At 42.7% G+C, this 25,011-nt stretch overlaps 1 protein-coding gene across 1 annotated transcript in view; it reads right to left on the reverse strand.

The window, feature by feature from the left end:
• Positions 1–14,757: 14,757 nt before the first annotated feature.
• OTC (ornithine carbamoyltransferase) overlaps positions 14,758–25,011 on the reverse strand; it is a 26,799-nt gene continuing 16,545 nt past the window's right edge. The window contains exons 5-9 of the mRNA XM_009877944.1: positions 19,438–19,560; positions 18,720–18,773; positions 18,460–18,609; positions 17,251–17,388; positions 14,758–14,936 (exon numbers count right to left, since the gene is read on the reverse strand). Of these exons, the coding sequence (XP_009876246.1) occupies positions 14,877–14,936; positions 17,251–17,388; positions 18,460–18,609; positions 18,720–18,773; positions 19,438–19,560 (525 nt within the window). The 3' untranslated portion in view covers positions 14,758–14,876. The remainder of the gene's footprint in view (positions 14,937–17,250; positions 17,389–18,459; positions 18,610–18,719; positions 18,774–19,437; positions 19,561–25,011) is intronic.

Below are 25,011 nucleotides of genomic sequence, written 5' to 3' on the forward strand. Positions count from 1 at the left end.
ACAACTCCTTAAGCAAAAATTGCCTTGTTTTTAGAATTAAAGCAGGAGTCAGGTAAGACCAGCATCTTGTGCATCTTACTAATGGAGATGTTCAACCTTGGCAGTTTCAGTGCCTCCCCAGTTGCTATTTTTTGTACTTATGCATAGCCATAAAACTGCTAGATATCTCAAATAAGGGACAGGAATACCTAAAAATTACAGAGTGTCAGAACAGAGAAACGCAGAATAGAGAAAACTCAGACAACACTCCCTACCCATTCCACCTATCTTTCCTATGAATTACTAGAGAACAATAAAAATCTTGAAAAGATGAAGCATAAACTTCTTAGGTTTCAAATAGCAATCCAGTGTACTAATGTGCATCCCAGGCCAAATTCAGCTCTCATTTAAGTGACTGGGACACTCACGAATTCAGGAAGTTCATGGAGTCAGGCTTATGCATGAATTTGGCTTCATGTGTTGCATGTCGTACTTTTTTTCTTTGGAGTGAAAATACAGTTTTCAACCAGAATGAGATACATCCCTTCAAAAATAATATACAAATGCCCTGTTATATATGCTCAGCTGCACCAGATAGGGCTTTATGCAACACTCAGAAGCAAAAGAATAAAGAGCTGCTACAGCCCCAATGCAAGCTGGGATGAACATGATGTGTATCTAACTTCTGGTTTGAATTCAGCAGGCTTCTTTATTCTAAAAGAACAAACGGATTTTGCTTCCTCAAGCATATGTCAGCAACACATGCAATTTACATCCCATATGGGGTCTCTTTCAGGCAACCATCAGACTATAAAACATCACAAGAAATGGCTTTAAATCCTCATTATATAGTGCAAATACTCATCATTCCCCTTTGTAGCACTGTCCATGGCTCCAGGAGAGGTGCTTTTAATATAATTGTTGTTTGTGCTGCATTAGTACCTGAAAGTTAGAGAAGCACTGCAACGCCTCTGCCATCATACTGTGAAAAATGTAGGACTTCTTCAGATGCCCATGGTCTAATTTAGCAACAGATTAAACCAGCTGGTGTGACAGAGAATGAGAAAGAATGGGACAGGAAAAACAATGGTGTACAGTTCTTACATAGCATATTTTATTGCTCGGTCTCAAAGCACTTGGTAAATAGGGAGAGCAAAATTATTGCTGTTTCAAAGATGGGGAAGCAAAGGCACAAGCAGGCAACTATCCAGAGCATGCCAAAGCAGTGGCGGGGCTGGCATCAAAACCTAAGCCGCAGTCCAGCTCTTTACGCACTTACTCACAGTGCCTCCTCCTCACATACTTTGCCCCTTTTTAAATAGATGATGCAATGTCTATGAATAGTTCAGTCACATACATGTAAATGTGTGGGAAAAAAACCCACAGAGAACAGGCCTTCTTATTCCCTTGGCTGCCAGCTCAACCATGCTTAATTGGCACCAATGTGTAGGCAGCACAATAAAAATGCCTAGCAAAATGATCATATGTGGATTTTAAAGACTAATATCAGAAGTGCCTTCCTTCCATGATGAAGAAAGCACATGTATGCTCAGTGGGAAACTGGATATCCAGGCAAATGAGGTTAGAATTTCTGGCATAATGAAGGATGCAAATCAACAAGGCATTCGAGTAAATAAACAGATAGAAGCCTGGAAATGGAACAGAGAATGTTTGTGCTTGATGTAATTTTAAGGAAGACAGCAGCAGAAAGGGATAAAACAAGGAAAGAAAGCACTTTATCACACTGCACATGCAATAGGTTTAAGTGGGTTTGATACCAGGAAAGCCAAGAGGAGGAAAAATTTCCACCACAGTGGACTATTATGAGGACCATGCTAGGCTCAGCAAATAACTCAGGCTGTGGGAATTCACCTTATGGTGGCCACCAAAAACAAGCAGACTGATCACTGATGTAAAGGAGAATGGGGAAGACTGTGAAAGAGGAGTAAGATGCAAAGGATATTGAAGTTCTTGTCTAATAACGTGACTTCCCTGTTATAAACCCTGTTATAAACACATAAGTGTATATAGTCAGGATGCAGAGAAGATGGTCAATGTACTATGAGATTCTCTTTTCAAAGGAAGAAAGGAGATGGACAGTGGAATCCACTGACAAGAAGTGTTAAAGGAATAACCAGAGACAAAGAAAAAGGTCTTGAGGAGGGTAGAGCTGTCAAAGCCAAAGAAAGGAAAGATTTCAGAAAGTGTGTAAAGCTGATTGCGCCAAAGCCACTTAGGAGACTTAGGACCGAAGGAAGGTGTGGAGTGGTAGCTGTGAAAGAAGAGATGGCACATAGCCTACATGCTATCCGCCAAGAAGTATGTGAGCATTGATCCCATCTCACTTACCTCTGCAGAGGAGCATATGAGAGGATTCTAGCTGTATGGCAAAAGCCTTGTCCAGAAAGAGGTAATTTATTTTCACAAGCCAATCTTGTATCATACTCTTCAACCACGCTAACAGTGGTTAATACAGCTGACTTGACATGGCAGTGCCACAAAACCCAGATAATTGTACTGTGAAAACTGAAGCGCTTCACAGCACATCACACAGTCAGTCTCCAGTCAGTAATTTCCCTGCAATATTAGCCCCTTTACAAGACTTTGCAAAATGTGGAGAATTTAGGCTGGACAGGATCATGCCTAGTGCAACCTCCTGAAATTCCTGGAGTCGTTAATCTGATGTTTTTCTTTTACCTCTTCTAATTGTGCTGACCCTTTTTATTGAGACTGTACATTAAGTCACTCTAGGCTTCACCTTTAACTTTGCATGCAGCAAGTTTTTGATGCGTGTTTCTAGAAAATTTTCTTCCATTCTTTCAGGCAACGCCTCCCTCAATGCCAAACACCCAGGCCCAGCCTGCTGCCCACAGGAGGCTTTCCATTTACTCTGGTAAACCAGGTCGAGCCTCAGTCACAGTCTCATTCCTGGGAGGCTCACGCTGCGCGATAAAACCAATAATGACACGAGGACATCAAGCCTGGTTGCTCAGACACAGTAATTGCTCAACAGTCCACGAGAGAAATAGTCGTAGTATACAGTAAGCAGCCAGTATAGGGAGACCAGAGAGCCCAAAAAGACAAACATATCGTTCTCCGATGGAGACCTCTGGATGACTTTTCTCTGCCTTCGTCTAGACTGGAATTAACCTTATGAATTCAGGTAATTATTCTCTGTCCTGACTCTTATGAGAGTGGCTTCAGAGAGCCTTCTCCCTGCTGTCTCCAGCAACAGCAGTCCACAAGGACGTTTCAGATCTTAATTGAAAGGGAAATGTTTGCCAAAGGTCAGTTCAAGTGGAAGAAAAGCTCCTTTCATTGTGGCTTTGGGGAGAGCAGAGCAAATAAACATCTCAAGGGAGGCATGGAGGGCCTCTGTGATTTATTTGTTAGGAGGTAGGTGGGAACTAATGAATTTGCCCCCTCTTATTTGTTTTTTCTCAGCCTTTAGAAACCAAACACATTTCTAGCAAGGACATATATCATCTCAGCACAGTTCTCAAGATTGTCAGGATAGGTCACACTATTTATAACTTTATGTGAATTAATGCACAGAGATGTTTAAATAAATGGCTGGCATGATGATGTGTCACTGATGATGTTGCTGCTGGTCACCACCCACTTTGAATGCAAAATGCCATTCAGAGACCAGAAGGGCATCCCTCTTGGGTTTCACCTGAGATCACAATGCCAATGCTGATGCAGAGAATGAAGTTTAAGAAGGAAAAGGATAGGAAATTACAAAGGACATGCTGAGGGCCTCCTGACAGTCTGAGGCAGAAAATACATAATGACTGATTTTAGCAGTGTCTTCTGCCAAACTGGACATCTATCTCTTTGCTGTGCAGACATTTCTTTATAGACACTTCCAGGATCTTTCATTCTGTTCCAAAATATTCCATCCAGATAAATGTAAGATCACTTCTCTCTTATTTTTGTGGTTGCAGAAAATAAATGACATAAATGGAGAAACCTGTTGTATTCATTATTTAAATGTTGTATTGTTGGTTTTCTTTTCCTAAAAAAATCTCTCATTCGAGGCCTTTGTTCCACAGTGTATTACATTCCTGGGCCCTGGGAAGCTGAAAAATACACTGGGATTCTAGGACTGAGAGATGAGAATAGAGGAGAAACAGTCAATCCATTTCACAGATGATTTTGGCAATTCGGACGGTGCTGGGAGTCTGAAAAACAGGAAGATCCTGGCTACAGGACAGTTCCCTGACAGGCACCTCCATGCCAAACACCGGAGGTGGCTCTAGGATGGTCTGAGCAGGACCCCAAGATGTCAGGTGGCCATGGACTCAGACTTTTGGTAGGGAGGATCCCCAAAGTCTGTAGGCACTCGGATTTCTGTCTCCTCACCAGCTAAACACCTGGGTTAAAGGACACATACTCTTTTCAGCAGCCTGCTGAAAAAACTTGGAAAGAAGTAAAAGATTTTCTAAAGAAAGACTGAGATCTCTCTTGAAAAAACTAACTTGAAATAGTATTTTGATACTGAGTGTCACAACTGCAGCTGAAAAAATTGCCAACGGTTTTTGCAAAGGTTTCACAGTAAAGCATGTCCTCCTGCTTAAGCACATGCTTCACCATGTCCCATGTTTGCTTCTGCAGTCACTGTAACACATGTTCTCCATCTTCACCATGGTATTAGGCAACCAGACATCTCTGTGAGCAATGGCTCCCCAAGAACCTGTTGGAAAAGAGGACTGCTTCAAGGAAAGGCATTCGCTACCTCTTTTGGAGATGGTCCAGACATTTAGTATGTAAAGGCTAATCCAGTTAAACCATGTAAGGACAATACTTTGCAGATTACCTTTTTTAGCTGCCTAAATTTTGGCATAACAGCTCTTTCTTGCTTCCAGCTACAAGGACCTTCTTTATTTTTTATAATAGCCTTTGACACCTGTTTTACACAAGCAGCAGTAGTCTGGAGACAGGTACTATGTGCTAGCTTTCAGAGATACTGAGTGCTTAAGGTCCATGCAATTTGTCTGAATTTATTTCTGCTGAAGGGCAGGTCTCGCATCTATAAATTAGCCAATTCAGCAGGGCCCAATTATTGTCATTTGTAGTGAATGACGTTCAGAATAAACGTGCTTGTTCCCCTTCTTCTGCCCACCTCAGCAATGGGGAAGAGCAGGAGAACCGATTGTGGTCCTGAGTGTTCGCAGCGTGCATGGGGAAAACGCTTTACCTCATTGCAAAATGGGGCAAGTCCTAAAGGTTACAGGTGAAGCAGCTTCCCTGGCTGACTGGTGACGATCTCACAGGACCACCTTTGTAGGAGAGAAGCTCCCGTAGTCACCTACATTGAAATATTGGTGTTATGAAATATCGGTGTTATGTCTAGCTGCAGAGATGGGAACAAGTGATTTTCTGATGTAGTCAGAGCTAATACCCCCAAACCAGCGATAACTGACTGACCTCACAATTCAGAATCCATTCTGCTTTTTCAAACCTTTGGTACGGATTGGGCTCACTGCCCCCTCAGAACACCAGAAAAGCTTCTCCTTGACAGAACCAGTTATTATCTTGCTATGTGGATACCTAAAAGCAATGTTTGTGTTGTCACTACCGTGCAGTCCTTTGGAGGAATTTATTTAACAGTTTTTCCTGAGCCCTTAATTGCAGTCTTGTGAATCCTAGTTACTTCCCTGACCAAATCAACAGTATTGCTGGAAGAATAACTATAATCTCCTGGTTTCCTTTTCCCAGGAAAGCAACTAATAAAATAGATAGTTCTGCTGTTCTGCGACTTCCTATAGCTGTTTTTGATTGCATTTTCCTCCCTAGTGCTACAATAAGGATTAAACCCCTGTCTCTGGTGCAGTTTTCAGATGCTCTCCTGCTGTGAAGTGATGCTCTGAAATGCCCAGTGATTCACAGCTCTGATATTTCATGTCTAATGGAATTATTTCTGGATGGAATTGTTACCTTTCCTGAGAGAGAAACACTCATAAAGCTGGTAGGAGACAAATTATATGCGTCTACCCTTGTCTCCTCCACATCGCTTCTCAAAATCAAATTACTTGGCTACACTTTCAAAAATTCCTCCTATTGCAAGAAAGTGTAACCAATTTAAAGTAAAGCATGGGACATCATAATTACACAAAACACAGGAAATTCAGGGTTACAAATGGACTTAAGAAAGACCCAGTTGTATCACAGCATGGAGGAGTAAGAGAGGAGAATCTGAAAGCTCTCTTCTTTCTTTGTAGATCATGCTACCAACAGCTCTGCATTATAGGATTATATGCCTATAAGGCATATGTATAGCTCACCACATGAGGTGTGTTCTGTAATTGCTAGGTTGGGATTAAGACACTTTATTGCTTGAAGTCAGCCTGAGTTTAAAGCGCTTCAAAACCTCCCCCATGGTTCCTGCCCCTGCTCCCTTTCGGAGGTGGCTGTGCCCCGCAGGAGCCCACAGGGCTGCTCCACCCTGGTCCTCAGAAATCCCTCCAAAATGCTCTGGAATTTAAATCAGAAACCTGAGCTGTGGAGAAGGTCTTGAAAGCCTTCTGATGATTCATGCAGTGATTCTGTGGTGCTGGGAGACATTTCTTTTCAATTAGTTAAATTCCCAAAGTAAGCAAATATTCTTCAAGCAGTATCAATTATGAAATATTCTAGCCTGCCCAGGGAAAGTGCAACGCACCATCTGTGAGGTGCCATCCTTTGGGTGCCCTGCACTGGTGGGTTTGCAGGATGGGTGCAAATCTCCCCTGTGCTGAAGACAGTCAACCCCACAGAGCCAGGTGGGAGGTCCCAGGGCAACTCAGCCCTCCAAAAGTGTCCTGCACAGGGAGTGGATCAGCCCACAGGTGTGATGGTGTGAGCTGGGCTTAAGCAGAGCAGTTTACAGAAATCCACAAGGGCTTTGCTGCAGATGAAGCCTGCCCATGGGGAGAGCGCGCCTCAGGTACACAGGAGAGCCTTCAAGGTGATTAGAGGGGCGAAGATCCCATTTCTGTCCCACCAAAGAACATGTCAGGTTGCTCTGGCAGAGGATGGCATGTGAGGAGAACAATAGAGCTCCACAGGGACACCACTCTTGTTTCAGGTTCTCACAGTTTTTCTTGCTTCATTACCCAAGCAAGAGCAACAGCTAGCCATGAGCACCATCTCTGGTGGAGGACCCAGGCAGTGGTGGCTGGCAGTTTGTGAGACACAACCCTTCAGCACAGCAAATCCTTCAGCACAGGCCACATTCAGCTGGACCAGAGCAGAGGGAGCAGGACTGGGAAAGGCTGTGGCCTCCACTTCATGCCGCAGAGCCTGGTTTCTGGTTTTCTGTGCTGGGTGTTTTAACATCAATGAATTTGTTTTACTGTGATCAGCCTTCAGAAACAAGTGCCCTATGCTCGTGCATGCAGAGGGGTTGTGGATCCCGTGTGCTGTATCTGGTGGCATGGTGGGGTCCCCACCTCCCAGAGCTGGGACAGGAAATCAGCTGCACACCCTACTCCGTATGCCCTGCTGGCCACCATTGGGGAACTGGGCCAAGAAGGCACAAGGGAGCCACAGCACGCTTCTCCACATCCACCAGTCCAAATTGTCCAGGAGTGGGACCATGGCGTGTCCGATGGAGAACACCCACCTGGCACTCAGGCAATGGGTGAGCATTTCCGATGAGGATGCTGGAGAGGACAGAAGTCAGTCAAGTGCGACACCATTGAACTTTCTGGTGATGAGCTGGAGAGGGACCTGTGAAGTCCAATAAGCTGTGTCAACGCTTCAGCTTTCTCCCTCCAGTGAACATTATTTTGTGCTTCAATCACTAAGTGTGACCTGCATTTGCCCTGCCCACTCTTCAGCACTCTTCTCCAGTTATCACTGCTGCTCCTCACAGTGGGACTTAAGTCTTGGCTGAACTATTTAACTTTGATCATCAAAGTTTGCAGTTTTGATGCTTGTCTGTCTTCATAGAGATATTATACTTGTGTTGGAGTCTGCTTTGCATGAGTGCCAATCTCCTTTAAATAGGCCCATTAAAGAACAGCAGAATTCAATACTCTTCTGACATGTAATGCAGACCACGAGGAGCTTTCCAAGGGATCTGTCAGGGTCAGACAATGCTTTAACTGTGGTTGTGAAAGATCTGCTCTCTGAATGGAGTCACCTCAAATTGCTTGCCCCTAGAGAAAAATCCGCTACAGTCACATGCATAGAAGAGTTCATCAGCATTTACAGAGGCCACAAAGGTTTGGGATTTCTTCAAAGAGCTGGTAACAAGATTGTGTAAGAAACAAATTGCCTTGCAAATAGCTGTATCCCATTAGTTGTGAAAGAAAATGCTGGGCTGAATAAAATATTTATTGTGGCTTATGAAGTGTCTCTGTACACATAACCTTGGGCAAGACCCAGGAATTCTGGGCTCTGCATTTCAAAGACAGCTGGTTAAATAGCCGTGGCAAAATAATCAAAAAGGCACTGTTTATTTGCTCAATACATTAACCAAATGATTAACTGAGTAATAGGAGACCCAGAAGACTTCCCTTTGTGTGAAGTCTGTTTTTCAGACTTTCCACCAGTATTACACATTCCTGGAAAACAAAAAAAACCTTAACTCAATATATATCAACTCAGTCATGAAAGCTTTCCCCGGACTGAATGATCAGCTCGCTGCATTGCTCAGACCTTTATGCAAAATTTGAAAAGCAATAAAATAATTGTGGGTAAATTACTGGCATGTCTTATGAGGGTAAATGTTAAATCAAGAGTTCTGTAGGACTTTGTGCAACCAAACCTGGGTACCTGTTTAATTAATCTAGTTATTCCTGTGTTTCCGTTTTAGCAACCCAGCTTCTCACAGGAGATTGCTTCTGCTACCAGACAGTGAGTAAATCTGCTGTAGACTTTTTCCAGTGTCATTCTTGATATAAGCTGGTGCTAATAAAATATTCAATTTTGTTTGAGAATTTTTCTGTTTCTTTATTCTCTCTTGATTGTCCAAGCTCCCCACTCAGTCCTTCCTAGGTTACTGTTCCTCATATGCTTAGAGACATTAATTACTTGTAAATTCTTTCTGCAGGCCTCTCACCTGCTGTAGTTACTGTGCCTTCCCTTACCTTTGTAGTACACAGGAAAAAATGTTGTTCTTACTGTTTGAGAAAATTATGGAGAAGCATTTTCCCCCTCTTTCTCTACTGAATCTCTAATTAGTGTTAGGTCACTTTCAGAAGGTCATCTAAGTGTGACCAAAGAATCCCACCACTGCTGGTAACAAGCTGCAGAACATCAGAATCACAGAAGTGCTTACAGAGTGCATAAATTGCTAATAATCAATACTACTTTTCTAATCCTGGGTACAGGAGAGGATTAATTCTCTGAAGGAAGATAATGAGGAAGCGGACAGGGTGCCAAAGTACAAGACCTAGGGCCATTTGAGATGCCGCAGGATGTCCTTGCTAGCCACCAGTGTCTCCAGTGCTCCATTGGTCCTGCATCACATCCGCCACGTCCGTGCAGATCTTTCTAAAATGACATTAAAATACCTCTGGGCCCATAATCATCCCCCAGGGCTGCAGCTGGGAACAGACTTACCCTGTCCATATCAAAGCCAGGTTTAGTACTGGCTTTGGAGCTGTGGCTGGGCTTTGGGCACCAAAGGTGTCGTGCATAGACCCCCCTTGGGGTACAGCACGACCACAGTGCCTGTCTGCGGGTGAGGTCTGGATGTGGCCGTACATGAGGCAGCACACAACCAGCCCCACAGCAAGGAGGAAGAGGGCAGGGGGGTGTCAGTCCTCCCCTTGTACCTCTGAGCAGGTGATGAATTAGGCTGGCAGCTGCCCCTGGCGGTGCATAGTCCTAGAGAGGGACCAGAACTCAGCACTGCAAATGCATGAAGGGGAGATATTGGAGAGGGGGGTTGTTAAATGAGTCAGATGTGGGTAGGACTTGACAGGCCAGACTGGCTATTCTCTAGGTCAAAGAGAAGAGCGGGGCTTTTGTGGAAGGAAGGTCTAGGCTATCGGGAGCCAAGCAGGAGCCTTTCTGTAAGAAGGCAGAGAAAGCAACACCTTATCCTTCAGGTGCACTCAGCAATGAAAACAGCACTTCTACTGATTAAAGTATAATAAACGTAATGAAAAACACTGTAAGCTATTAGTGGCTGCTACCTGTTACGCATTTATTTCAAGTCCTTTGAATGCTGATAACTATTTTTCCCCCCTAGAAAATCTTTCTGTATTACTGCTGTTTCCTTTACTCACCGTATTTGCAGTCATCACTTGCAAATTCAAGTAATGAATTCATGAGGAGTCTGGATGGTATAATAACACTATCTTACACGCTACCACCCCGCAATCCCAGGATGCTTAACCTGCACAAGTGGATTAAGCCTCACAGTGCCGTTCTGCTGCATGGGGAGGTAGTTAAAGTCCCTTCACACAGCACAGAAACCCTTCAGGGCACCATATTTCTGGGTCCCTGAGGCAGAAATGCACATGTCTGTTTGGTACCAACTCAATGCCTCTGGGAAGTGTCAGATCTGCTCCACATGCACAGTGCAGACAGCCTGTACATATTCAGTAAGCCTGCCCTACTGGGACATGTCGGGTGCACAGCACACAAGCACACAGCACACAAACTGGATGTTGCACCTGGTACTTATAAAAAAGTATCAAAACAGCTGATGGAGAGACCACTTGTGAAAGACAGAGCAAGGACTATCACCCTTTGCTGTGTATCTTCACAGAGCAATAGAACCATACAAAATTAGCCCACTTGGAAATCTTGGACTCCGCTGCTCACGCACTACACAGCAGAACTATGCATGTGTTCTAAAGATGTCAAAGGGATTCAGATGTCTGGCATCCTGCTCAGATTCCTAAGTATAAAAAGAGTGCAATAACCTAGATGCACATTAGCTCTAATCAGAGCATGGAGAAGCAGAAAGTGAGCAGATAATCTGTTCACCATTAAACATTTAACAATACAGCTTCATTATTATAAATCTGCCTGACTTCACTGATAGTACATTAATCATTGAATCATAGAATCATTTAGGTTGTAAAAGACCCTTAAGATCATCAAGTCCAGCTGTTAACCTCGCACTGCCAAGTCCACCACTAAAACATGTTTCCAAGCACCACATCTACATATTTTTTTAATAGCTCCAGGGATAGTGACTCCACCACTTCCCTGGGCAGCCTGTTGCAGTGCTTGATAACTGTTTCGGTGAAGAAATTTTTCCTAATAACCCATCTAAACATCCCCTGGCACAACTTGAGGCTATTTCCTCTTGTCCTATCTCCTGTTACTTGGTAGGAGAGACTGATCCTCACCTCGCTACAACCTCCTTTCAGGCAGTTGTAGAGAGCAATGAGGTCTCCCCTCAGCCCCCTCTTCTCCAGACTAAACAACCCCAGTTCCTTCAGCCACTCCTCATAAGACTTGTTTCCAAGACCTTTCACCAGGCTCGTTGCCCTTCTTTGGACCTGCTCCAGCACTTCAATGTCCTTCTTGTAGTGAGGGGTGCAAAACTTAACACAAGATTCAAGGTGCAATCTCAAAAGTGCCAAGTATAGGGGCATGATCCTTTCCCTTCTCCCTGCTCCAGGATGCCACTGGGGCACACTGCTGGCTCATGTTCAGGTGGCCATCTATTAACACCCCCAGGTCCCTCTCTGCCTGGCAGCTCTCCAGCCACTCCTCCCCAAGCCTGTAGCACTGTCTGGGGTTGTTGTAACCCAACTGTGGGACCCGGTACTTGGCCTTGTTGAACCTCATGCAATTGGCCTCAGCCCATGGATCCAGCCTGTCCTGATCCCTCTGCAGAGGCCTCATACCCTTGAGCAGATCAACACTTATGTGTTGTCTGCAAATTCACTTAGGGTGCACTTGATCCCTTCATTCAGATCCTTGAAAGATATTAAACAGAACTGGTCCCAATACTGAGCCCTTGGGAACATCACTTGCAACAGGCCACCAACTGGATCTAACTCCATTCACCACCACTCTTTGGGCCAGGCCATCCGTCCAGTTCTTGAACCAGAGAAGGCTACGCCCATCCAAGCCATGAGCAGCCAGTTTCTCCAGGCGAACGCTGTGGGAGATGGTGTCAAAGGCTTTGCGGAAGTCCAGGTAGACGACACCCACAGCCTTTCCCTTAACCATTAAATGGGTCACTTTGTCATGGAAGGAGATCAACTTAGTCAAGCAGGACCTGCCTTTTACAAACTCATGCTGACTGGGTCTGACCATCTGGTTGTCCTGTACATGTCATGTGATGGCACTCATCTTGATCTTGTCCAGAAGGAGATCAACTTAGTCAAGCAGGACCTGACTTTTACAAACTCATGCTGACTGGGCCTGACCATCTGGTTGTCCTGTACACGTCATGTGATGGCACTCATCTTGATCTTGTCCATAACCTTCTCTGGCACCAAGGTCAGACTGACAGGCCTGTAGTTCCCTGGATCCTCCTTTTGTCCCTTCTTGTACATTTGCTAACCTCCAGTCAGCTGGGATCTCCCCAGTTAGCTGGGACTGCAGATAAATGACGGAAAGTGGCTTGGTGAGCACATCTGCCAGCTCTGTCAGTACCTTTAGGGGGACTTCATCCAGCCCCATAGATTTAGTTGTGTCTGGGTGGTAGACCAGGTCACTGACCATTTCGCCTTGGATTGTGGGGGCTTCGTTCTCCTCCCCATCCCTGTTTTGTAACTCAGAGGTCTGGTACCCGGAGAACAAGTGGTCTTACTATTAAAGACTGAGACAAAGAAGGCATAAAGTACTTCAGCCTTTTCCTCATCCTTTTTAGCTATATTTTCCCCACATTCAATAAAGGATAAAGATTCTCCTTACCCATCATTTTGTTGTTAATGTATTTATAGAAACTTTTTTTTATTGACTTTTACCACAATAGACAGCTTAAGTTCTAGTAGAGCTTTGACCCTTCTCATTTTCTCCCTGCATAACCTCACAATATCCTTGTAGCCCTCCTGAGTTGCTTGCACCTTCCTCCAAAGGTCATAAACTCTCATTTTTTTCCTGAGTTCCAGCCAAATCTCCCTATTCAGCCAGGTCAGTCTTCTCCATTGGCTGGTCTTTCAGCACCTGGGGACAGCCTGATCATGCACCTTTAAGATTTCCTTCCTGAAGAAATCAACACAATAAAACTGGTATTAATGCATTTTTCATGAAAGGACTAGCAAAATGAATTTTATTACTCTCAGATAGTACTAAAATCAGATTAGTAAGGATATCTATGATTCTAAGCACTTGAACATCTCAGTAACTTCAAGAGGACCAACTACACTTTTAAATATCTTGCTGAACTGGAACCAATTTCACAAGACAGGACCTAATACAACTATAAATATACTGCATTGCATGTATTTTCCTCCACATACTAAATTGTGAAGTAGAACGTTGATTTCTAGCACATAGAATCATAGAATGGCATAGGTTGGAAGGGACCTTAGAGATCGTTTAATCCAACCTCCCTGTTTTGGGCAGGGACGCCACCTCTTGACTAGACCAGGCAACACATGGGGACCAAGCAGGAATCGAACCCGCGGCCTCGGTGTTGGTCCTTATTGCCAGCACCGCGCTCAAACCACTGAGCTAACCGGCCCCCTATATACCCTATTTGTCCATCATTGGCACAGCTAGATCTGAGCTGAAGTGTAAATGATAACTGAATTATTGAAACTCTGGTAATGTTGTACGGGAAAATGTTGATTTTAACAAGAGACACATAAATGCCTGCAAAAACAATGAATCAGTCATAAAAAAATGTATATTTATTTTCATTTTGGTGATCCGTGTGGCCCAACAGTGAACTCAGGTTTTGAAAGGAATTAAATCATGTTTTGCAGCTGGTCAGAAAATGGAAAACCGTTTGCATAATTTTAAAAAAATCATGGACATTATTTCAGTACTATAGTGGGAAAAAACAACAGATTCTTGAAACTAATTAGAAACAACAAAGAAAGTGTTATTTTAATAGTACTCAAAGCCTTACCTAGAATAACAAATGCACACATCCAGTCATCATAAGAACTACAAATGTCATGAATTTGTTTACCATTGAGAAGGATTAGCTGAAACACACATCCATCGAGTTACAAGGCCAGACAAAATGCAGGAAATCTTTCCGCAAAGGAGCTGTATACAGTTCCATCATATGGTGTCCCATGTTTGCTTAGAAAAAACTCCACAAACTAATAGAAAATTTGCTTCTTTAGCCAATATTCTGTTTATGAAGTGAAGGTTTAGGGCAGCTGGACACAGAATGAGCCGGTTCCTTCCAGCCATCTCTCTCTGCTGCATCCAACTCTGTGGAAGCCGCTCTGTACCAGTTCTGCAGCAATATCCTCCTGTGCCAGCTCACAGAAATATCATGGAGGAAGACAATGCTTGCAAGGTCTCTCTATTTTTGGCGTCAAAGAGGAGTGGGATTTGGAGGTCGGCTGGAGGGCAGAAGCAGGAGCCAGAGTGCTCAGGAAGTGCAGGCAACCAAAGCAAACTGCTGCTTTGCTGCTCTGCACACTCTTCCTGAGACCAGCAGTTAAATGGGCAGGTTTAGGGAGAAGGTTCGGTCTGTCACATCACACCACACGAGTTCCAACACATCTACATGTAGACCACGCTACGCCTACGATGCTGGTAGAGCCAATCACTAAGCTTGAAACATTTTCTGCAATGCTGATCACTAGGAAGGATAGACAGCCTGGAGCATCGAGCTGAGAAGCAGCTTTTGCAGTGGTGCTTATTGTCTCAAACATTTTCGTGAATGTAATACAGTATTAAGAGCTAACTACATGGTTTTATTAAAGAATCATGCATTGCCTTGATCCTTTCTGAAGAAGATCTACATATTAGTTGACCAGAATATTCTGCCGATGAGAAATCCTTCTCTCTTGGCAGGAATCCAAGCATCAAAACGTAGGCTTTTGTAGCTGTGGCAAGTAATCTGTCAGCAGGGAAACCATGACAGCCTAGAGGAGGAAGAAAAGAAAAAATCCCATCACATTGGAAACAGATAGTCCATAAAAATAAATAAGAGGGAAGTATTTTCTAGCTCTGAAGTCTTGCATTGAAAATTATTGTCCTGACAAAAACTGCACACTTAGATTTATTTTCTAGAATCACTGCTGATGAATTAGGAAAGAGCTGGAAATCAGTTAGGATGTTCTGTATTATAGCTGATAGGTTTTCTCAGTGCAGACAAACTATATTAATGGACAGCCTAGAAGGAATTCAGACAAAGCATTTAGATCAAATGCTGAGTCCTTTTTGGAGTGTAATATTGTACCCTCAGCTACTGCTAGGAGATGCTGCATGTACCCAAACAGCACATGGGCTTGCTCTTGGATTTCAGCAGAACTTCCACTAGCATCAGTGCGAGCCAAACTAGAACAAGGATTTTGAACTTTGTCCCAGTTTAGCTATGTTTTCTGCAGCAAAACATGGAAAATCCTCACTGAGGTTAATAGTTAGCCAGCCACCTCTCCCACCCTCCCCTAGTGCTCCCACAAATCTGAGGCGTGGAAGTGAAACAGGAGCAACGGGAGTGTCAGCTAAACAAAACACAGTGCTGCTGCAGCGGCTCTGCCGTCCTGCCCACACCTGTGTGCAGAACCAGCCCCATGGTGGCTTAGTTTCAACAAGGTATGACCTGCTTCATGCTGCTGTGGTTTCACTGCAAGGTCTGACTGCGAAATGTTATTTTGGCCCAGAGCTGGAGAAGAGGAGATTGAGGGGAGACCTCATTGCTCTTTACAACTACCTGAAAGGAGGTTGTAGCGAGGCAGGGGTTGGTCTGTTCTCCTTAGTGGTGAGTGACAGGACAAGGGGAAATGGCCTTAAGTGCACCAGGGGAGGTTCAGGTTGGATATCAGGAAGAAATTCTTTACTGAAAGTGTTGTCAAGCATTGGAACAGGCTGCCCAGGGAGGTGGTCGAGTCACCAGCCCTGGAGGTGTTTAAGAGATGGGTACATGTTGCATTGAGGGCCATAGTTTAGTGATGTTGATAGGGCTAGGAAAAGGTTGGACCTGATCATCCTGAAGGCCTCTTCCAGCCAAAAATGTTCTATGATTCTATGATTTTATGGTTCTATGGTTCTATTATCCTATGATTCTATGGTTCTGTTTCCCCTGTCGCCTCAGCTGCTCAGTGCAACAGGTAGTCCCAAGCCTGTTTGGAACTACAGCGGGGCAAATAATTTATTTTTTCAGCTGTCTGAGCTGGAAGTGGTAGAAACATAAACAAGACCCATACACTCACTATTTACTATTCACTATATTTATAACGAATACTGGCATTTTTCTTACCCCCAAAAAATGTGCAGCTGAAATGCAAAGTAAAGTGGTTATTTTCTTTAAAACCCCTCAGTATTTAGGGCAATTAGAAACACTGCAAATTTAAGATTAAAAATACAAGCACTTTTTTTGAATTTTAAGGCCAAAACTATGTATTTAAGAAAAACATGTTAATAATTTTGATTATGTCCATTATCTGAGGTTTTGGTAAATAAAATACTCAAACATTTATTCACTTGAAGCACGTCTAGAGTCCATCTGAGAGCTACGATAATGCCATTTCTGTAGGGGTTTTTTCACCTATGAAAGTTTTCGTTAGGTTTTGTCAACATGATGGCTCTAAAGCCGTCAATAAATAACAGGCTACTGAGATCTGGCAGTAATTTTCTGAAATTCTAGGAATGCTGAGAGGGAAGTTATGGTTTATGTTAAATGCCAAGTGTCCTCTCATGGTTCCCATGGATCACGCATGGGATCACACCATAACTTTTCAGGGTCCTTCAAAGCTTTACTCTCGCAGCACTTTCTCAGGGAAAGGTCACATCGGTGTCAGCGGCCATTTTTCCTGAGAGAAAAACTGTAGAATCTCTAGCTTTAAGTGCTTGGGAAATTATAGTTTTTAAGACAAATCCCTGGGACCTCAGCATTTAATGTGTTTTAAAACTGAGCAGTTGAGTTAATCATCAGGGTAAATCAGTGATTTAAATATCAAAAAATTTATAGTTCATATGCAGATTTCACTTAGTGCTAAAAATTGGGTCAGGCAACAGCAGATGACCAACAAAACAGATCACATTTGTGTCCAGAAGCATTTGTGCTACATATATATGTTGCCCATACTCAAAATTGTGATATGCTGTGAGGTGCATTTGAAACACATGTAATAACATTTACTATTTATTGAGGAACCAAGCTGAATGCAAGACAGTAGTGTAAGACAGAACAGAAGCTGACCTTAGCCCCTAACTACTGGTATTCTCTTTTTTTACCATAATTGTCCATTTTCTGTTTTCAGCCTCCTGGAAAACCAATGACCGTGGAGAATAAAATACTTCATCATCAACTTCCTCAGGTTTTCTGGGTAAACAATGTAAAAAAGTCCAGTTGGAAGCAGCAGATTGTGCAGTCTATAGATCACAAAGCATGTAAAAATAAAGAAATGAGAACATTAATACAATATACATGAGAACATTAATAAAATCTTGAACTAGTAAAAAGATTAACAAATATTATATTAGCCCTCACTCTAGTTACTTGGCTGATGAACTCAGAATAATTCCACTGACTTCAAAAAGATTCTTTATCTGTGAATAAGATGGGAATATCCCTTTTCAAGTCAGTAAGAGTTCAGTGCTAACTTCACAAGTCAAATATTCACTCAATTTTCTCTGGATTTAGTAGGGGAATAAAAATTCTTGTGACCTAGTGGATCAATAAAGTGCAATCTTTATTTGAATGCCATACAGTGAAATAATAACATCGATAAGTGCAAAAAGAACATACTAAACCACGATTTAAAGGGCTATTTTTTTTCTTTCGATATTATCAGTTATAATATATTGATCTAGTACCAATGAACAATGAATTAAAGCATTTTACGCCAGCTCAGAGACATACTCATCAATTACATTTTGTGAACTTAAGTTAAAATACAGTCAATTAAAGCAGTAATTCTATCAGCATGGAAAATGTCTTTTTTATCTTGGTCAATTAATAGTTTACGTCTTTACGTTTAACAGATTTTGTGCTGATAAGCATTTCAACAAGATGATTCTAAAGACATGTAATGCTTTATTCATTGACAGATATACACAGAATTCCCCCAGTTGCTGCCCAGGCATTTAAGTTAATCTGTGAGCTGTTCATTCAAAATAAAATGCAAGGGATCATTTCTGGTAGCAAAGAGGAAATACAAAGCTAGAAACAGTTTTTAGGTCATAAAGAACTAATGGGTTAGCTCTTCTGCACGTGTTAGATCTCATTAGGAAGCTCTGAAAGAGCCCAAGCCACATGAAGTGTATAAGATAACTAACTCAAACTTTGTTATTTTTGTGAGTTTTTCAAGCTGGAGGGAGGTTTGTATGTGGTTATTCCATGGCCCTACTCAAAAAAGTACCAGACCCATGCTTTGCTGATGTTGATTCTTATCAATGCAAACTGTAAAAGCATCAATGAAAAAAGTAAATCTCAATTTTTACCTGCATTGTAATCTGATAACCTTGAAATGCCTTTAGTCTTTCCTTCTTTTCCTCTTCTTGCCCCATACTAATCCATGTATCTGTTACTAAGACATTGGCATCTTCTGCAGCTTCCAAAGGATCTGTTGTGAGAAGTAACTTGGTACCATACTAATGTGAATAAAATAAGGAAAATCAGGAAGACCATGAACTTCAATTTCATTTATAACAAAATAAACTGTATCTGAACTACTGTGCTAGGCTGTTTCTTGGGCTCCTACCTCTTCAGAGTACTGTTCACTTATTTTAGTTATTCTCAGGTCTGGTTCAAAGCCCTGCCAAAAGAGATGATAGGTAACATATCATGGAACATATCTAAGATATTTATTGATTAATAACACTGGTTAGGAAAATATTGATTGAGCTGTTTGCCATGGGAAGGAGAATGTCTTTCAGAACTGTAAAACTTGAGACAAACACGCTGGTTCTTTTGAAAGTTTATATTTGGTAGAAAGTATTCTGATAATGTACAAAAAAAATATTTTAACAGTTACAGAACAAAATGACTATACATATTTTAATTTTTTGTTTTAAAATGATTTTGATTTATTGTTATATTGTATTACAATGAAGCATTGTAAGAAGCTGCATCACAAATCTGAAAGAACCCAGATGCAACACTTCCACCGATCTGAAACAACTTGCAAATTTTTTTGGGGGAAGTGGGCACTGGATGACTTTGTTACACTTTCTCAAATGGAATTATCATCATCTATGATTTATACTGCAGCCATGCAGCCCTTCTGAAGTTGGACTCAGCAGAAATACTCCTGCTCTGCATCAAAATAACTGAATGGAGATTCTGAACCTTAGTTCTGCGAGTTGACACTCAGGACACATGCAGGCACTGCTAGCTGAGGCCCTCGGGAAGTATCCAAGTGGCTGAGACAAGAGTGGGAAAAGTTTCCCTTCCTTACTCCACGCACGTGGCTTTCTTACCTTGGGAGTTGCAATGCGCAGGTGCATTCCCAACTTTGCAGCACTCGTCATGATGGAGTGGAGGACGTTGTTTCCATCCCCGATCCAGGTGAGAGTGAGCCCGTTCAGCCCACCGTAGTGCTCCTGCCAAATGAATCAGGCAGCACTGGGGTTATGTGCCGGGTGAGCTGAGCAATCTGATGCCCCAGGCAGTAGGGATTGATCAGATGTGTCTGGTGCAAAGAAGGCTGGCAACCTTCAAATGCTAGCTGTGTGGAAGCATACCTTTAATTGAACTTACTGCACCTACATGAAGACCCAACTGCTGCAGCCTTCTCCAGTGAAGAACACATTGACACATATACTATATGGTGCACAAGACACACAGTAACTGCACCACTGCAGCCATACAGCCATAGGTTGGTGACCATAAATACCAGTGAATGGTAGATACTCTTAATTTAGAGGCAGTCCTAACGCCTGGGATAGTGTTCCTTCTAGCTTTCTCTCAAATTGTGAAAATACCCCTATTCGGGTTTGCTCTGTCATGATTGTCTCTACACGGTGTTCCCATGGCGTTGGCCATGTCCTCGGAGTGCATTTAACCATCACAGCTGTACAGGAGAGCAAAGAACCACACTTTGGAAGCAGCTGTGCCACTCAAGGCCTGCAAAATTTGCTCTCCCTCTTACAGCCAGAGTGCAGTGATTATTATTTTTTTTTAGAGTGTGGCTCACAGGAACTTGAAAGAGGGTTACGGCATTTACCGTAGCTTTGCCTGATGGCACAGCCTGTACTTGCACAGTTATGTTGGCCCTCAGTCACCAACAGATAAGGCCTAAGGAGAAACAAGAGGCTCTTCAGTAAGCCTTGTTTTAAATATGCGTGTTTATAGGTACTCAAGTTGATGCTAGAAAGTTAGTAAAGACATAACCACATAGTTGCATATGCCTGCTCTGTACAACTCCACCTCATGACTCGAAAGACTAAAGACATGACGGAGAGCCTTTTTTCTTAGCTCAAAACTGGGCCACGCTACAATTGCGTTGTAGTAGCTGGAAGCCAGGCAGTGTTTCAACACTTTGTGTGACATGATTCAATGCTTGTCAGAGAGGATAAGCATTCACATTGTAGGGCTCTACTAACTGGCAACCTTGCAGGCAGTCACAGCAAAGATGCCAAAAGACTGAACAGGAAAAGGGCTGGGAATACCCCTTCTCTCCTGGCATCAGCTTCTCCTCAACAAACAGTTGTAAAGTTGTTCCAGAACAAAGTTATTGGCATTTCTGCCAGTGACCATAATTCTGAGTCAAAAATAGTAGTACTTGAAATACCGAATGACATTAAAATGACGTTGAAACCTAAACTTAATAAAGTCCTAGGCTGCCTACAGTTTAAAGGGCTAAAACCAGCGCTTTTTCAGTTGAAGTTTGTTAGCAGCGCACTCATTGGCAGAGGTTTGATGCAAGGGCATTCACAGGAGAGCAAATCAGGACTTTGTGGGCATGCAACTTACTTCAGTATAACAGCTCTGCAGGTCTCTAAGGATCTTTCAAAGTCCTTCCACATATCCTAGCAATGGTGCTCCTAGGAGAAAGCCAAACTAAAGCATTTATTTAAGGGGTTGTTTCCAGCTAGGGCTTAGTGATAGCTGAGACATGAACCCACAGCTAGGAGCAAATGAGACAGCCCTGAGTTCTTTTGATCTTACTGTTTAAAAATAGACACCGCAGCCTGAAATGCTCAAAGAACTGACTAGTGAGTCACAAATACACTGCTACGTTAAATAACTTCCACCTTATTATACTCTGAATGTACTTATGATACTCTGAACACTTTTCTCTGTTTTCCCAAGCTGCTAGCTGGTACAAATAAAATCAGAAGTACTGGAGATGTCTATATAATGACCCTCAATATGCACTGCAAATTGCAAAGCCACATCTGCAGTGACTACGGTATAGAGTGGATGTAGCTGAGCTAATTTTAATGAAGATGTTTAGCTAAAGGAAGAAGTCATAGGCAAAGCAGAATCAAGCTGTGTGTGTGCTAGTGGAGGCTATTTTATATCCTGTGCTAAGCTTTATGCTGCCACTAGTACACTGCTGCTGTAAATCAAATCTCTGCACCTAAAGCCAGCTCACCATGACTGGGACTGTATGACTTATACACGTATTCCAAGAAAGACAAGATGGTTGTGTTGGTTGGAACCGGAAAGCTCTGAGGCAATATGAAAGCTACTGTATATGAGCTATACTTTTTTTCCCCCCTGTTTTATAGTACATGCCTATACAACCATATAGAGAAAGTCCTGCTAAAAGTGTTTTGCCACTCCAGATTAAACTAGAACCTTTACAGCATATGCTGATTGCCTGAGCCTCTGAAGATGTTCTTCCTCCTACATCTCTTCCCAGTTTTTCCATATTCTATTATGCTGATGTAGGCTTTTTACCTGCTTGGGTATTCTTTAGATTTGGAACGTGACTTCAAAATACGTATACTTGTAGTAAAGCCACACAAACACCCTCCCCCATATTTAGAAAATCTGGAGCCCTTCTGTCTTATGAATGCCTCTTTAGCAATCTAATGATTGCTGCTGTAGCGTCACCAAATTTGGCTTTGCTCTTCTAATGAAAAATCCTTGCTAAACAATTAATGTCAATTTTACAGTCAACTTTCTCATCATCATGCTGCTTTTACAATGTTTCATTCTGTTCTTACCCATGGTTGCAGTTTATCAGTGTATCAAATCCTGGAAAACAATAAGCATGCTCAGTGATTTATCACTGTTACAAGTTTAGAGAAGACTGTTATAACTAATTAAGCACATTTGTGTCTGCCTCTGCCTGAACTTGTTTCCAGCTAGGATGAAACTCTGACACTGTTATGGATTGCTTCTGAAATGTTTGACCACAACAGCCATAATAGCCCTCAATTAAAACAAGCTTTTGAATAATGAATCAATAATCTGTCAAAATTTGAAATGGAAAGCAGGGCACTAATCAAAGCTTTAGCCCTTTGGGTGACAGTGCAATCCAGTAAATGAGAAACTGGGACAAACTTGGATCTATCGGTTCTCAATCCGCTTTCTTACTCCCACATTGTTTTTTGTCATGGTTATTGAAACAGCATATTCTAGAGGATCATTCCAGATCTTAGTTGGGATTTCTAATTGTTAGAATAATTATTATCATGATGATGGCAATGAATTTGAACACTATAATAACTTGAGCTCTTCGGGAGACACATTGAGGAGGACTTGAGAGTATATGGCAGCCCTCTTCAAGCTGAGCAACACTTCATCTGTTACGCTATTTAAAAAGGAATCACTGAGGCATTTCTTATACCAACCTTTTCTTTCTGAAAAACAAATTTCTCTTCAGACCAGTGACATAAAAAGCTAGTGGCATATGGATCCACTCTAATTACCAGTTTGGCCATCCTGCAGTCAGCTACCAGTTAGCTGATTTGGCCGGTGACACTAATGTCAATTGAATCAACGTCAATATCCTGTTCATCCCCAGAATACAAATTGTGTGATGCTGCCCTCCAGCCAAGCTTTGCAGAGCAAAAGTTGTGAGCCACAGCTACTTCCCTGGAGATTGAGAAGCACAGGGTGGACTCAGCAAGTGGCTGTTACACGCCTTCAGCACAGACAGAGAAGTGACTGTGTCTGTCCACAGTACCAGCACACAGACCCTTCAAAGCCTTTAAAGGTCCAATTCCTAAACCCTCAAAATCAGGTTGCATAATCATACATTCACAGAATCATAGAATGGTTTGGGTTGGAAGGCACCTTGAAGATCATCTAGTTCCAACCCACCTGCCATGTGCAGGAACATCTCTCACTAGACCAAGTTGCTCAAAGCCCCATCCAGCCTGGCCTTGGACACTGCCAGGGAGGGGGCTTCCACAGCTTCTCTAGACAACCTGTTCCAGTGTCTCACCACCCTCACAGTAAAGAGCTTCTTCCTAATGTCTAATCTAAATCCACCTTGCTCTAGTTTAATACTACTGCCCCTCATCCTATTGCTGCATGCCCTTGTAAACAGTCCCTCCTCAGCTTTCCTGCAGGCCCCCTTCAGGTACTGGAAAGCTGTTATAAGGTCTCCCTGGAGCTTTCTCTTCTCCAGGCTGAACAACTCGAACTCTCTCAGCCTGTCCTTGTAGCAGAGGTGCTCCAGCTCTCTGATCACCTTTGTGGCGTACTCTGGACTTGCTCTAAGTCCATGTCCTTCTTGTGTTGAGGGCTCCAGAGCTGAACACAGTGCTGCGGTTGGGGTCTCATGACATGAGAGCAGAGCAGAGGGGCACAGTCACCTCCCTCGACCTGCTGGCCACGCTTCTTTTGATGCAGCCCAAGACACGGTTGGGCTGCTGGTACACATTGCTGGCTCACATTGAGCATCTCATCAACCAGCTCCTCCAAGTCCTTCTCCTCAGGGCTGCTCTCAGTAACGTTCACAATCATTTTTAGCAGGTTGTAACTCAAGTGCAAACTCAGTTCAATGCAACTTTTACAAAAGATGGTAGCACGTATGCTAGGAAAGCATCCCTCTTGGCATAATAGAGGGCATTAATACCGACCACAGTATTAAAGGGCAGAGTCAGCTTAGAGATCAAACATAGGGGCTCCAGGTTGCTCAGGAGGAAGGCACTTGTCAAGAAGATGGTAAACCTGAAGAATCTCACCCCAGTGTTCATGACAGGAGCACACTTTGTGATTTGACAAGAACAATCTGAATACAGAACAAGAGCTGACAGCCATGAAAATAAACCAGCCACGTTGTTTGGGGAATGCAACCAACTATACTTAAAGAAGCACACTACAATGCACCTGTGAAAAGGGAATCAGAAGCCATAAGCAAGAAGACATTCTAACAAAACAAACCAAGAATTCAGGCAGTTTTGGCCCAAAGAGAAAGTACTTGAAGAGGTTTCATGAAGGCATGTGACAAAATTAATAGGATTTAGAAAACTGAAGAATAAAAATGTGCTAAGGATGAAGAGGGCCAGAGTGCATGGAATGCTTCACTGGCAAATGCAGCAAGAGAAATAAGAAGTGAGGTGAAGTACATTTTGGGTATGTACTGACAGTAGGAAGGAGCAGATCCAGGCAGGAAAACACTTACATAGATAAGGAAGAGACATTTTGAAAGAGAAATAAGCTGCACAAAATCTGTAGGTACATTTAAATATAAGGCTAGCAGTCTGTGCCACTATTGTAGTTTGCATGAATGCATAAATCAAATAAATTGCCTTTGCATTGCAGGAAAGCATCCAAGTGCTATATATGAACTTTCAACTCATTTAAAGAATCAGCGGTACTGCTCAACATCCCTATATTAAACTTCTTGCAGGCAGTACTTGAATAACATCTTTTTACCCTGCCGAAAACCCGCAAGAAGTTTGACTGTGTTAAGATACAACCAGACCCTGTGGCTCACGTTTCTTCAAGTGTTAATCCTACTTCTGTGACCTAGTAAAGTTCATTCTATCATTAAAATGCCACCTTATTATATGCTACTGGCTCTAAGACTAGTCTTCACCTCAGTGCAGAGAGGAAAAAGGCAGCAGACGGGCAGGTCAGAAAGGGAA

The sequence above is a fragment of the Apaloderma vittatum genome, unplaced genomic scaffold (assembly GCF_000703405.1).
Source record: "Apaloderma vittatum isolate BGI_N311 unplaced genomic scaffold, ASM70340v1 scaffold2281, whole genome shotgun sequence".
Lineage (NCBI taxonomy): Eukaryota > Metazoa > Chordata > Aves > Trogoniformes > Trogonidae > Apaloderma > Apaloderma vittatum.